The 15389-nt window shown below is 36.5% G+C and overlaps 1 protein-coding gene across 1 annotated transcript in view; it reads right to left on the minus strand.

The window, feature by feature from the left end:
- LOC105930323 (leucine-rich repeat-containing G-protein coupled receptor 5A) overlaps positions 1-15389 on the minus strand; it is a 67124-nt gene that overhangs the window by 7988 nt on the left and 43747 nt on the right. The window contains exons 7-17 of the mRNA XM_012868477.3: positions 9848-9916; positions 9637-9708; positions 9074-9145; positions 7165-7233; positions 3875-3946; positions 3625-3690; positions 3294-3365; positions 1920-1991; positions 1651-1776; positions 1347-1489; positions 277-360 (exon numbers count right to left, since the gene is read on the minus strand). Coding sequence (XP_012723931.2) covers positions 277-360; positions 1347-1489; positions 1651-1776; positions 1920-1991; positions 3294-3365; positions 3625-3690; positions 3875-3946; positions 7165-7233; positions 9074-9145; positions 9637-9708; positions 9848-9916 — 917 coding nt within the window. The remainder of the gene's footprint in view (positions 1-276; positions 361-1346; positions 1490-1650; positions 1777-1919; positions 1992-3293; positions 3366-3624; positions 3691-3874; positions 3947-7164; positions 7234-9073; positions 9146-9636; positions 9709-9847; positions 9917-15389) is intronic.

A 15389-nucleotide genomic window follows, 5' to 3' on the forward strand; every position in this document is an offset into this window, starting at 1 on the left:
CAAAGAAGAAATGGTTGATTCTGACCAATCAGATGTGATATCAGCAGTTGACACGTTTCTGTTAGGGACTGTGCAACCTACATAAGTTTTAAAATCTCTTTGAAACATTGGTTGAAAACTAACCAGACATGTTTTTCACAGGTGAACTGATCTGTTTCCTTGGGCCTGTTAACCTAATTTTATTGTGATACTGGCATATCTCATACATTGAAGCTCATTAATGACCCAATAATGTATTTATAGTAGTTTTGAATAACTTTTTTACACATTTGTTACCTGGAGTTGGGCTGCAGTGAACAGATTGTTGAGGTTTGGATTCATCTTCAAACTCCAACAGAAAATCCTCCCAGTCCTGGTCGGCTGCGGACATAAAGCCATGAATCGTTTTATTACTTTATTCAATAAATTATCTCATTCGACATTCCGAGGTTGAGGGTTTTTTAATTCAGTAGTTCAATTTATTCTTCTGTCGTATATAATTTATTTTGCTATGTTGTGAAAGCAAAAGTTTTCTGCAGGTGAGAAATCATCAAGGTGACCACAGGTGGAGGATCAGCTGTGGAGTGGATGGGGGGGGGGGGGTGTCTTTGTGCAACAAGGGCTTACACACCGTACACTGATGTGTTCATGAGTTAAAGTTGTGCAAAATGCAAAACTATAACCAAAATACCTGCATAACTGTGTATAAGTGATCAAGAGGAAATATTACACAGGGTTTTATAGAATGTAGAAAAAGATAAAAAGGGTGTTTTATAACTGTAAACTACTTTTAATTTAAGACAGTTTAAAAAAATAAGTACAAATAAATACAAATAAATAACAAAAGCTATCAATATATGCTGTCTAGTTCTACTGAAGTATGTTTTATTTTAAATATTTTTAAATAAATCTGAGCAAAAAAACAAAAAGATGAAGTGAGGTTCCTCAAAGCTCTGCCCTCGTCCCTCTTTCGTTCACTCCATGCTCAGATAAAGTTATCGTGTTGAGAAGTAAACTTTCAAAACTCTAATTTTTTTTATTAACAGAGTTTCTAAATGTATTTAATATCTAAATATTATTAAAGTTATTGTAACGTATATTATTTAGTAAAAGTATTTGAATTCAAATGATGCTATACAAAAAAAGCTGCCGTGTTCGTATTTATTTATTTATTACTCTCTAATTATATATAGTGTTCAGGATGTATTTCTAATGGTATTATCGGAATTTTTTTTATTTAGATGCATTTATTTTTATATTCTTTCAACTTCTTTGTTTTGTTTTATTCCCACATTCACATCACACTGTTCGTTTTTTGCCTTATTACTGAAACGTGTGACGCGTTCCTTCTTTGTGTGAGAGTTTACCGTGACTGGAAAGGAAGGATGTGTCTCTTGCAGCAGAGTCTGCTCCCTCCTCCATCTCCCAGGATGAACCTCCACCTTCTGCTCCTCTCTTCTCGCAGGAGATGAAGGCACAGCATTGGAAGGCATAAGGAAGCTCCATCACCCTGAGGAGACATTTAATTATTTATTCCTAGCAAAGCAGTGTAGACAAAGAAAATCACAATCTAGGGACGTCGTCTCTGTTTGTTGCATGAATGATTAACAGTGAAATGGGAAATGTGTTAATACGGAGGAATAATTATTGGTCACAAGCGTAAATCCCCACCTGACTCGTGGCAGGTCCTCTCGGGGTATTAACTCCATCAGCTGATCGTTTCCCACCAGCCGAATGTGAGTTAAACTCTGCAGACCAGCAAGAGGCAGAGAAGACAGCTGATTGGACGACAGGTCACTGCGGAAACAGAAAACACTCCAGTTATTCACACCAAAGTATTTCCACCATCAGTGACAAACAAAGGTTAACCCCTTATTAAACATCTCAGGTGTTTGTAAAACCATAAAAATGTCTGTAATGTTGTAGCGATAGAAACTGACAGTTTGGAGAGAGCCGTCAGAGCGAAGAATGAGTTCGGCTTCACGGATGCCAACCGATTCCAGGATAAATCACTAAAAAACAGAAGAAAAAAACCCGGATAAAATGCAAGTAGCAATATCTCACACCGCTAGGTGGCGCTGAAGGTTGATGGTTACCGTGCAAAAATCTTCATCCATCCCCAAATCACAACTCAAACTCTTTCGACTTTCTCCCTGATTTCTTTAGGCCGGCTACATAAGAACAGGTCTGAAGAAAACTCTCATTTCATTTTTTTCTCCAGTGTCCTGTCTGGCAATGTGGCAATAATAATTGTTGTCTTAATGCCAAAAAGATCTCATCAGATTTGACTTTCACAGGTGGAGCAGAACTGCTTTTGCCATAGTGCTCCGCTTGATTTATGAATGTGAATAGTTTTATTATGATTCATGCGGGGAATATCTCAAATGATATGGACACTACAATGGGAAAGTAGGAGAGGAAAGGAAGAACAAGAAGAAAAAAAGAAAAAGTGAAAGAAAGAGGAGATAAAAGGAAGAGAATGATGAAACAATTATTGAAAAAAAACATGTACTTCGTTTAATTGGAAATCTGCAGTTCCTATATTGACCACGAGGGGCGCTGTGTTTTAATCAGCAGATGGTAGCACTGAGCTTCAGATGTGGAAAATTGATTTTAAACCATTTCTTATTTTTTATCTGTTTGATGTATTTTGTCATGCAGGACAGTGTTTTTAAGTTCTAAAAAATGTGAATAAATGTTTTTCAACATTGTACAATCACTGTGATCAGTTCTTATGCATAATGCACAAGTAAATGTTTAACTGAGTAAAAGTATTGTTGAAATTGCACATACTTTTCTTAAAAACGCTGAGGTTATTCATAATATATTGTGTAAAAGTGAAATTCAGTTAATATAAAAATGAATTTTTTATATTAAAATTTTTTTTTTATTAGTTCTATTTAATCTTGCAATGAGTTCACTCCCTCTTGAGATCAGATTAAGCTGAATGCGGCCCCTAAACCAAAATGAGTTTGACACCCCTGAGTTAGGTGATAAAACGCATATTGACGTCAGTTTATTTCCAGTACACGCTGTCAAACCAAAGTGCTGTAACAAACGTAGCGTTTTTCTTTCTTATTTGCTGTATTTTTTCTGAGCTGGAGCGTGTTGAAGCCCTTTCAGCTACCGTAGACGGAGGACGAGGAGTGGCAGAGTTACTCGTTGTCTTTGCCTCGTGACAGCTGCTCCACCGACAACAGGACCACCTTGATGGGAGATCGGCGCTTCCATTTGGAAGCACTTAAAGAGGTCTAAGTAGGGACCCTGGGTCAGGATCTGAAGACTAATTAAACCTTCAAAGCGTGGGTTCTTACAGCGAGCGAAGGTTCATCAGACCAGTGAAGGTGTTCTCCCTCAGCTCCTCTATCTCGTTGTGGTGGAGATCACTGCAACACAAACGCACAAAGATCAGATTTCCATGGCATCGCTTTAATCTCTTCTTCTTAAAAGAGTTTTCCCTTCTCCTGATTGGCACCGCTGCTAATTACTCCCATGATGCACAGCTGGATGTGTTTTCTTGATTGCTACGGTAACCAAGGACTTGATAAATGTGCTTTACAGGCTTCAGATGACGACAGAAGCTGTTTTTTGAACCAGAATGGTGAGAGACGATCTTTAATTGAACGAAACAGAGATAAACCTCACATCTTCTGGAGGCTCTCGCAGCCGGAGAAGCTCGGAAGAGTCTGGATCTTGTTATACGAGAGGTCGCTGCAGACACAAACACAGTTTTAGCTGTCAGCGGCTGTCAGGGACGTCCAACACACCCTGAACGCATCGGCACATGAAAGTGGAAACGTTTCTGCTTCAACGGGATCGGCTAAAAGATGTGTGGGCCACTCTGATGCTGGGACTGTAAAGGACTGGTTGGCGTGGACATGGTGAGAAGACTTACAGCAGCTGCAGGTTTGGAAGCTGCTCACACATATAACTGGGAAGAGACGTGATCCGAGCTCCAGTGATGGTCCTACAGCCAAGAAAGACAGACAATGAAACGTGTTACATCTGTTTATGTCCCCCTTAAAGAGCATCAGATGCAACTTTAATCTTCAGTTTACTTGCTACCCTCATTTAGTCCTGAATATATCTGCCTTATCAAACCCAAGCTTTTTAAACCTAATAAAACAATTAAATGAAACATACCAGGGTTTATTGAGCACATCTGGACCTCTTGGACTAGACTAAAACCAACCCAGGTTTCTTTGGATACTGGTCTGCAGCTTTCCAGGCATAATAAAGGTTTCTCAAAGGTTTTTCATTGCCTTTTCACTTCTTCTCAGTTGTGTTCCTGACTAAATGTTTGAATTCTGGCAAATATCATCCCAAACATTCAATAGGATGAAACTTTTTACAGCTAAAAGCTATTGGCAACGTCAAATAACAGCTAAGGACTGAAATAATTGAAAATGATTTTATGTTTGGGACTAAAGTGGACATCAGGCACCATATTATCCACAAATGCTCGCTGTTCTTGAAAATACTTTCATACAAGGCAGGAAAAAACCCACTAAAACTATTCGCTAGTAACCCTGCCAAAGGATTAGGATGCTAGGTGTGGGAACATCTTTAACACCTAGACGGTCAGCAGTCCAGCAAGAATGACTTGCATGTTTGCCAATCAATGACAGGAGACATTCATTAGTAAAATAAATATTAGTAACATCACTATCAGGACCAGTAAAGTTATTTAAATTGTCAAGTATTGATTCTGGTTCCTTCCATTGAAGTGGACAAAGTCCATCACTGGCTAGATTTTACCAGACATTTTTACCATCACTGGTACCATACTGTTCTTAAAAACACTTCGACACCAGTAAATATGTCGGCATTTACAAACTTACTTTTGTTGTTAGAGTATAAATTGTAATGATGCAGTGCATGAAAAAGAACAAACAGATCCATAAAATAAAGGAATGAAATATAATAGATGCTGCAACAATGGAGATGTAGATACTGAAGAAGCTAAATCTAACACCAGATGTTTAAAAAGAAAGGAAAAAATCTTGATTGAGGTTATTATAATAAATGCAGAAGGAATCAAATGGTAATAATATTTGCTTGGGTTTGTTTTAAAACATATGGTGTGTTCAGTGAATAATAACTGTGGGATTTCTTGGTTGTTTTAGACTCAACTCAGATGGAACGACTCATAAATTAATGTGAAACAGAAAAGTAAAGTAAAAGGAGACACAATATTTAATAGAGCCAAGTTAATTTATAAAATCCCTTTAACAGAGACAGCATACAGTGGTGTGTTAAAAGGTTTCACACAATTGTTCTGTTTCTGAATTTTGTTTAAGATCATTAACTGAATTTTAATAATGACTCAAAGCAGTTGAAACCAACTTGGCCACATGTGAAAAGCAATTGTCACCTAAACCTAATAAGTAGTCGTCCCACCATGAGCAGCAACAACTGACATCAGGAGATTGTGAAAAATGTCTTTAACAACTCCACTGTGGAAGTTTTGCCCACTTTGCTTTGAAGAAATGTTTTAATTCAACCACTTTGGAGGGTTTAATTATGAACGTAATGTTCAGTTCAGCTCAATTCAATTCAATGAAATTTTATTTGTAAAGCGCCAATTCATTAAACATGTCATCTCAAGGTTCTTTCCAAAGTCAGACTCCATCAGATCCTCCAGGTTGGTGAGAAAGTTTCCTCTCTAAGGAAACCCAGCAGGTTGCATCAAGTCTCTCCAAGCAGCATTCACTCCTCCTGAAAGAGCGTAGAGCCACAGTGGACAGTCGTCTGCATTGTTGATGGCTTTGCAGCAATCCCTCATACTGAGCATGCATGAAGCGACAGTGGAGAGGAAAACTCCCCATTAACAGGGAGGAGAACCTCCAGCAGAACCAGAACCAGGCTCAGGTGTGAACAAATTGCAGCAATCTCTCATACTAAGCATGCATGACGCGTGTTTCTGGTCCTTCTACAGTTGGATTTCAGTCCCAGCTTTGGCCATCTTGATTTTGGCTTTTTGTATTATTCAAAGGAGGCCTTGCTTCTTTGCTTTGGATCACTGTCCTGCTGCAGAACCAAAGCGTGATTGGCCTTAAAGTCCAGTTACTGACTGCTGGACATGTTCTGGTAGAGAGCAGAGTTGATGATTCCAGGTCTGGAGGAAGCAACGTAATCCCAGACCTTCACTCCACCACCATGTCTGTCACGATGATGTTCTGTTTCTGAAACACGCTCTTAGTTCTACGTCTCTTAGTTCTACGTCTCTTAGTTCTACGTCTCTTAGTTCTACGTCTCTTAGTTCTACGTCTCTTAGTTCTACGTCTCTTAGTTCTACGTCAGATGTAACAGGACACTTCCAGAGAGGTCCACTGTTGTCCCATCAGTCCTCACAATATTTTCCCAAAGGTCTGATGGATGACAGTGACTTTTTTTTAACAATATTTTCAATTTATTTTTTCCGTTTTTTTTTTTTTTTTTGTTCAATTTATTTATATTTGTATTTGCTGGTCAGATAATTATCTCGGTTTGAGCTCAAAAGAAAATGTACCGTAGGGGGCAATTACTTTACAGACGGAGCCAGGTTGCTTTGGATAGCTAATTTTCTTTACCAGAAATAATCTGAAAACAGTTTTTTTTTTTTGCTTACTTGGGTAATTTTTATTCAACATTAAAAATTGTTTATTTATCTAAAACACTTTGATGTGACAAAGTAGAAGCAGAAGAAATCTGTAAGGTGCAAACACCTTTTCACAGCCCTGTGGATTAAACAAAAATGATTTATGATTACATTCTGGGCTCAGTAGATGAGACTGGGTCAGATTGAAGGCTGAAACGCAGAAAAGGGTCATTTTAAAGGCAGACGATGGAAAAAATGTGGGATGGTTTGTTTGGTTGCAGTTTGTTTTTCCACCTACTGGTTACAGTTGAACACATACCACGTCCCGAAACGAGTTTAGATGGAAAAATACAAGAAAATAAACACTGCATAAATGTGTTTATTATGACATGGAAATTTGGCCCACTACAGGGAGAGAAAAGGGGCTTTTTAATTTAAAACCGAGCTGCAGAAAAATAAAGCTACAGCCTGCCAGATAGGATAATAACTGCCGTGTTTAATAACAGTTTGATTTGGTGTTCTGCTCTGAAAACACACAGTGATGTGGACTACAACAGCAAACAGATATGCAGCATTCCTCTGAGGGGGGTGTGTGCGTGTCTTACAGGCTCTCCAGACTTTTGGTTCCCGTCAGATCTGGAAACTCGGTGAGTTCTGCCGCCCCGTTCAGAGATCTGAGAGAAAAACCAGACAGAGTTTAAGCTGCTAGAAGCAGATTTACGCGTCGGGAGCAGAAAATATTTCAGCTGCCGTTCAGATTGTGAGTTACATTCTTTGTGTAATTAGCACCTGATTTAACGAGGCTCAGGATAAATACAGAGTCACCTTAACATGACCTTCACTTTCCCTCAGTGAATGAAAGCAAGCTCAGAATTTTAGAGCTGAGAGCTTATTTGTTTAAAATGGGACAATGCATATTCATTGACATGAACACAACAAGGTAACATGTAAATATGCCAGATTTAGACAGATAGACTAATTTTCATCTGCAGTCCCATGGCAGGTTGATGTAGAAGCATGGAGACACAAAACATAAACACAACACACATACAAGGCATATATATATACATATATATACATACATATATATATATATATATATATATATATATATATATATATATATATATATATATCTATCTATATATATAGATATATATATATATATATATATATATATATATATATATATCTATCTATATATATATATATATATAGATATATATATATATATATATATATATATATATATATATATATATATATATATATATATATATATATATAATATATATATATAGAATACACAGAACACATATTTAGTAAATAGGAATTATGTGTGCATATTTGATTATCCAGGAGCCACATTTTAACTAATTTAGAGGTTTTTAGTGAAGAGATGTGGGAACAGGGTTCCAGGTGTGTGACCCTCTCACAGAGAAGACCAGGTGCCCAAAAGTGATTTTTCTAAAGGGAACCTCACAGTATAACACTAACAGTGTTTTCTAGATGCATATATTGTTGCAGAAAATATGGAGCCAGTCCATGGAAAGTTTCATACAGCGGTATAATATCATGAAACATAATCATATTCTCCTAAGTAAATAAATAGCATTTTGAAAGAACATGATATTGATCAAAGTTTTTTTTTTCTTTTTGTCAAGAGTTTGTTTGTATTTTCTCTCAACTGGTTTTAATGTGGTTTTACAGATTTGTGTCCAACTGCTCAAACAGTAGTGCATGTGTGACAAAATCATAACACTAAGATATGTCTTTGAAGCTTCAGTTGTTAAATTCTTACATATGTGTCTGAAACTATCTAGATTACGGGATTTTTCACTTGTTATTTGAATGTAAATTTGGAATCAATCACAATCCCTAAATATTTGTACTGCACTGTTAGTAATTTACGTGCTACTATAACAGCTAACAGTCTGGTTCCTTATTTAGGGACTTGGTAAAGTACATTCAAACTGTTTTATCAAGATTTAAATGCAAACATGACTGGTTTAACAACTTTGTACAGATGCCATTGCAGATAATAGTTCCATTGCAGCTTGAGTTTTAGTTTTTGAGTATAGCTAGATAATAGTGTCATCTGCATATAAATGGTAATGCATCGTCAGCTTATAAGAAAAAGAAAACCTTGTGTCATCAACAGGGTTTCTATTTTAATGGCCAGTATAGGGCAACTGGTGCAAAACTAAAAACAAATGGACTTATGACTAAATTAGTGATAATGACCTAAATTTTTCACATTTAGTTTATACTTTCTGTGTTCGTGTTTTATTCATCTGATTTGGGGCGTTTAATATAGAGTTTAATATTTAGACAAGCTAAGGACACCTTGTAATTTTGAAAAAGTTAATTCAAGTTTAAGCTTGAAGAGGCAAAAACAGGTGCATAATTGGTTTCCATTTGGCTAATTATGAAAACACATTGCGAAGAGTTAAAAAGTGTTATGGTCATTCTTTAAGTTTTTAGCTCATTTGGGGATTTGTGTGTTCTCCTCACAGCGTCCGAAGCTCCGGCAGGTTCTGAAAGGCCGACCGTCCCACAGACTGAATTGGATTGTCATAGAAAAATCTGTGAAACAAAAAAAAACAAAGGCAATATATTAGGCAATATACAGATTTGAAAATAGGGGAGGGGTAATTTTGAACCCAATACATGTTTTTTTGGTAAGGTTTTTAAATGAAATGACCAGATACAACAACTAAAACTGAGGCCGATATTGATATCTGATATTGATATTGAAAAATAACCAATATTTACCGATATTGTGTGTATTTTTCTACCCTTTTGAGGAAAAAAATTAGCATATCACTGACATTGCTTCTCTGCTTCAATCAAACTCCCCACATTCCTGCGCTGCATCACCATCATTGTGACATGACCAAATAAATACGACATGGCTAGGAAAAAAAAACATTTGTTGTTAATATCGGCCCAGTTTTACTTATGGGACGGATATAATATGTTAAAAAATGGCTGATACCGATATATTGTGCATTCCTAATTAAAAGCATATATTAAACTAGGTTTCCTGTGCCTGTTCATTGGTAATTGGTACCTACAGAGAGATGAGTGAGGGGTTCCCCGTGAAGGCATGCTCTGGAATGGACTCGATGTTGTTGCTGTGAAAACCCCTGAAAAGAGAGACGGAGGAAATTATGTTTATCCATTTTTTCCCTCATGTTTTTTTTAAATAAGTGAACCCTGAAATTGGAGTAACCTGAGATGCATTTCCCCACAAACAACTTTTTCAGCCAGGAATTTCATACTCACAGCTCTTTGAGGTGGCTGAGTGAGCGGATGGCCGTAGGAAACTCGACCAGGCTGTTGTAGTTTAAATCCCTGATTAAACAAGACAAGAAATATTTATGAGAAAATTCTTTCTGCTGTGAGGACACAACCGTCTAGTCTTTGCTTTCACGTGTGGCGGGTTCATCATAACTGCTGTAATGCTGCTTTTTTAATGATCCGAAAGCGTCATTGTATTCTGTGTCTTACTTTATCAACAACTAAATTGCGAAATATTAAATAAAAGATTTATGCTTCAGATATCTGCAGACTAAAAAACACTGCAAATTAGTAACGTCAGCTCTAAAGGCAGAAACTCAGGAACCTGCATCATCTCAGATGTTTCTTCCACCTGTTCTAAATTTAGACAGATTCATTTTGTGCTGAAAAAGTTTAACATGTTTGCATATTTTTTAATATACTTTAATATATCTAATAATGAAATGTCTAAATCTGGAGACGGATGGGGAATTCTAGGGTCAGGCAAGGGGTAATGCTATATTATGTTCTTGGTACTCTGGCCTTGTAAATTTTTGATCGACTGTATTTGTGTTCTGCTAAAACAAGAGTCCGATTATCCCGAGAGAGGTAATAAATGTTAATCTTATCTCATCTTATCATTTTCTCGTTTTATTACCTCTGTATGGGGAATTATCTGCGACATGCATTTGTAAGTTGTTGACCTCTAAAACAACTGTGAAGGCTGAATTGTGTATTAAAACTTATTACAGCTTTGAAATTGAGGTAAATGTTGTCACAGAAAATCAAGAACTCTTTTTTCTAGGATAGAAACACCTAGGCCTGGGCGAAATGACTTTCAAAAAATCTTTGATTTTGTTATACCAAATCCGATTAATGGATTATTTTCCTTTTCGTTTCATAAAAATAATTAAAAATATATATTAAAAATTTGCTTTTATGTCAAGTATTTCATCTGGGAGTTAACCTGAATTCAAAGTGCAACTAAATACAAGCTGTGAAATATGCTTGTAAAACAAGATGGTGGACCTGCCAATGTAAACAATCACTACGTTTACATGGATAAAAGTAATCGGCATAAAGGGCCGATCGGAATATAATGATCGGATTAAGCTCAATCGGAATGAAATTGTAATCCAAATCAGAGGGGTAGTTTATGCCGATTTATAATCTAATCAACGGGAATAAAAACGCTTGTCAGGATCAATTTATTCTGAATGTGGCAAACTGACCCGAGTTTTTTTTTTAGGGGTATTTGATAACTGCACATGTCAGAGTGGTTCTATTCTGAATAAAGCCAGGTGCATATACACGCACATTATGATCGGATTAATTGATTGTGTGTCCATATAAACGTTACAATCTGATTATTTAATCCGAATACATTTTAATCCGATCCTGAAATTTTGTGCACGTAAACGTAGCTAATGAAATATAACTAAATGTTTGCTGCCAGTGGTTTTACACAACAACCTAAGAACAGGCTTCACTGCACTTGTGTAACTTCAAACTAACTTTAAAGATAAGTAAACGAGTAAATTAAAGTGTCTTGTCTCATGGTAAAAAAAAGTTTCTTTATTACAATATTTGACAATATATTTTCCTAAACATATATTCAACATTGCATACTGTTTTCTTCTTGGAAGCCCAATGAGTGGACTGGCAAAATTTTCCAAAAAATGATCTTAAAAAAATTGTAAATTCAAATTAATTTATTCAATTGGTTTATTGCACAGCCATGGAAACACTAGCAACAATAGCTTTTACCCAGTCTAGATTGGAAATATTCTGTCTAGATAGGTATGACTGATGAGAACACATCTGCACTTAAAATATCTGCTTTGCATTGGGATACCATCTCTAGAGTAGTATAAAAATATTCATGACGGAACTCACTAGAATAGGAATGCTTAAATATATGCAGTAGTTGTCAACTTTATATTGAGAATTCATACAGACAGTTCTTAACTATGATAATTTTATGATGGTGGTTCTGGATCAGAACACCTCTCTCCAGGAATGCATGGTGGCGCAGTTGGTAGCCATCTTGCCTCGCAGCAAGATTTCTGGGCTTTCTCCCTGTGCATGCAAGGGTTCTCTGTAGGTACTCCGGCTTCCTCCCACAATCCACATACATGACCCTTAGGTCCATAGACATTAAATACGAAGACACCTCATTACGTTCTGGACCGTATCCTGCATTGCCGCCATATTGGATGGGTCTCTCCTACTGCTAGGTTGACATAGGAGCCGATGGCAGTAAACGCAGAGGGAGCCACTTTGACTATTTTCTGCAGCTTACGGTTAAAATAACCGGCGATAACTACTGAAAGCAGATCACCATTCTGGGCTGAGATTGGTTCAGAAGATGAGTTTTTACTTTGTGAGAACAATCCAGAAACCCAAAAGATGGAACCATAATTGTATGCTGGTGAAGATTCTCAGTCATCCAGGTCATGGTCATTCCAGAAAAAAAAGGTAAAAAACAAAGCAACTGGACTTGTTTTCCGTAGTTGAAGACGTTTCACTTCCTCTCCAGAAAACTTTCTCAATTCAAAAAGTCTGGAGTAATGTGGAGTAACAAGCTTTATACCATTGCCCAACAAAGGCCTTGCAATGGTTTAGATAACATGCAAATTGAATTTGCAATTGAAATTTTAAATTTTATACCATTACTGCAATGGTATAAAGCTTGTTACTCCACATTACTCCAGGTTTACTCCTGGTTTGTTTTTTACTTTTTTTTTGGAACATAATTGTATGCTTATTTATTTGTTATCGCTGTATTTTACAAAGTGAGGCTGAATCACGTTGCCAAATTAAGTATCCTGGAGTTACAGAGTACAGCACATGAGAAGCTGAACAAAACTGTCCTTAAGGGTCTTAAGCTCCAGCACTAGTTGCAAGCAGGTTAGTGTAAGACACTGGAATGACCTAGAAAATTTTAAAGAACACTTTTCCAGGCCTTTAAAGAAACTGTGTATGCATGTGTGCATGCACAGCACGCAAAAATATGAAGAAATTATTGTTGGTGTGCAGAGAAGGCACTCTCACCAGAGAAGGTACATGTGAGAGAGAGTGAATAAAATTTATATGAACAGTCCAACTTGGTTCTTTATTAAAATATAAAATGTATTAATTTATACATGTATTAATTTGTAATTCCATGTCTCTTTATTTAAAAGCATAAAATTAAGTATTTTAGCATGAAAACATCTTTTTTATGTGTAACAGCATCCTGTATTATAACCACATCTCTGCCCTTTGTAACAAACCAAACTGTGTGAATATTGGGTTTAATTTGGGGAGTTATGATTTTTTTTTAGTTTGGCAAACAGCTTCCTCAGTACAAATAAATGCACTGCAACCCTGAATGGATAGCGAAAATGGATGGCTGGATGGACACCTCTTCTATACTCCACCTAGTTTATGTTAAAAATTTAATCTATACAGTAATGCAGTGTATGTGCATATTAAACAAAATATCACTTCTATAATTCAGTGATCAGTTATACTGCAAGAAATCCATCTCCTGAATGGCACCAGATCTTCATGATCAAAACTTTGAACTGGAACACCACAATTATGCTGAGATTATCATCTTAATTTCAGGCAAAAAAAAGAAAAAAAATAAGTCTCTGGACTGTTATTAGACCTTCTACCGGAACTTTTTAAACCAAAAATTGCAAAATGCTAATGAGTTCTTAGCTTTATAGTGGTAGATTCCTATCTAGACTACGACTTCTAGACACAGAATACAATTAATTCACTGCTTATAACAGCTGTAGAATTTTAATTCTTCATCATGACTGGTACAAAATCTTAATGTAATAATATTGATGGATGGAACTTAATAAATAATTTTGCTTTTCTAGCTGAGCTTGTCGGCTTTATCCGAGTCTAGAAAAGGAAACTCCATCTTTAAATGTTTGGACACAAACTTTTTTGCGTTGACAGGGTTATTCGGGCTATTTATTCTGTCTGGGAAAAGCTGTAATCTAGATTGATCCAAGATGTTTTTGGTAGGAACTTCCTAGACTGAGTACGAGATGTTTATTTGAAATAACAGCTTTACATGAGTAATTCTACCTTTAAAACAGATCTAGGACAGTAAATTACAAACTTTCTACACTGGGAGTTTGACAAATATATTGGGATTATCGGGGAGACGGAGATTCCCCCAGTGGGCGGATTAGACTGTCATGATGGCAACTTTCTAGATTAAACACCACATTTATTGTTTTGCTATCTTGTTTCATGTCTAGAATGGAACAAGATAAATTTTACACACTGTCAATCTTCCACTGTAAATTCTTTTTCAAGAATGGCAACAGAACGTTCTAATGAAAAACATCCCATTTGGGAAGAGTACATGTTTTTGTGAATGAGTTCTTTTTGGTCAGAAGCGATTTTGAAGTTTGACGCCATTTTTGCCAACAGTCTTTCTTAATATTGAGACATAAAGTCTGACGTTTAGAAGCAATTTAGGTCCAAAATCCTTTAAATGTTCTGGGTTCTCCTGGACGAGTCGCTTATTAGCTCTTGGCTGGTCTGACATTCTTGCAAAGGTTCTCCACTGTTTTATGTTTTCTACATGTGTGTATAATGCTTCTCATTGTGATTCACTCAAGTCTCAAGGCCTTAGAAATGGTTTTGAACAAAATAATTGATGCCAATTACCTTGATTGATTATTTATTTATATCTGGACATGATGTGTTGCTTTTTGGGATCTTTTAGCCTGCTTCATGTTGTCAGGAAGGTTCTATTTTGTTGGTTTATTGATCACACAGTCCTGGCAGTAGATGGGCAGAAATTTAAACATTAATTAACCGAAGTCATCATTTCAGGTCAAATTCTTTTTCATCCCTGGATTGATTTTCCAATGAGACAAAAAGCCTAGATAGTGAAGACAAAATGTATACTTTAATTGATTGCTATGCAAACAGCACATTTGTATTTGTATTCTGCATCTTATTCTTGGAATTTGATTTTTTTTTTCCTGGTACAGGGGCTTAATTAAGGTAATACAAAATCTGCAATGGGAAAAACAGATGGCTGAGCTCTAATATGAAATAACCATCTTAAGGATGTAGAGGGGTTGTGGTTTTAAGCTAAGAAAATATTTCATGTGAATGTTTAGTTTTCCACATTCATGTTTTGCTTTAATCTTTGTTTTGTCTTTTGGCGTTATTAAAGAAAGATTTAACTGTCCTTCCTTCCTCCTCTCCTTTCTTTCATCACAAGTAGATACTAGAGCATTCCTCGAGTCCACATGTGGCTCCAATTAGGTCCTCTCATCCATCTCTGGGATGCAGGTGGCTGTTTCACAGACACACACAAATACTCGTTGCGTGGAACGAAGCTGCCACATTGTGAAAATACCATTAAATTGAAATTGTTTCAGTCTGGTTCTGAGCATGTGAGTCCATGTGTGTGTTCAGAGGATCACTGCTAACAACAATAGGCGGGCTGCGTTCTTTCCAAAGACCTTTTTATGGAGTTTGGAGGGTTGTAATTGCAGACGTTTTAGAGTTTTGAGGACATGCA

This window comes from Fundulus heteroclitus, chromosome 17 (genome assembly GCF_011125445.2).
Source record: "Fundulus heteroclitus isolate FHET01 chromosome 17, MU-UCD_Fhet_4.1, whole genome shotgun sequence".
In the NCBI taxonomy this organism is placed as follows: Eukaryota; Metazoa; Chordata; class Actinopteri; order Cyprinodontiformes; family Fundulidae; genus Fundulus; species Fundulus heteroclitus.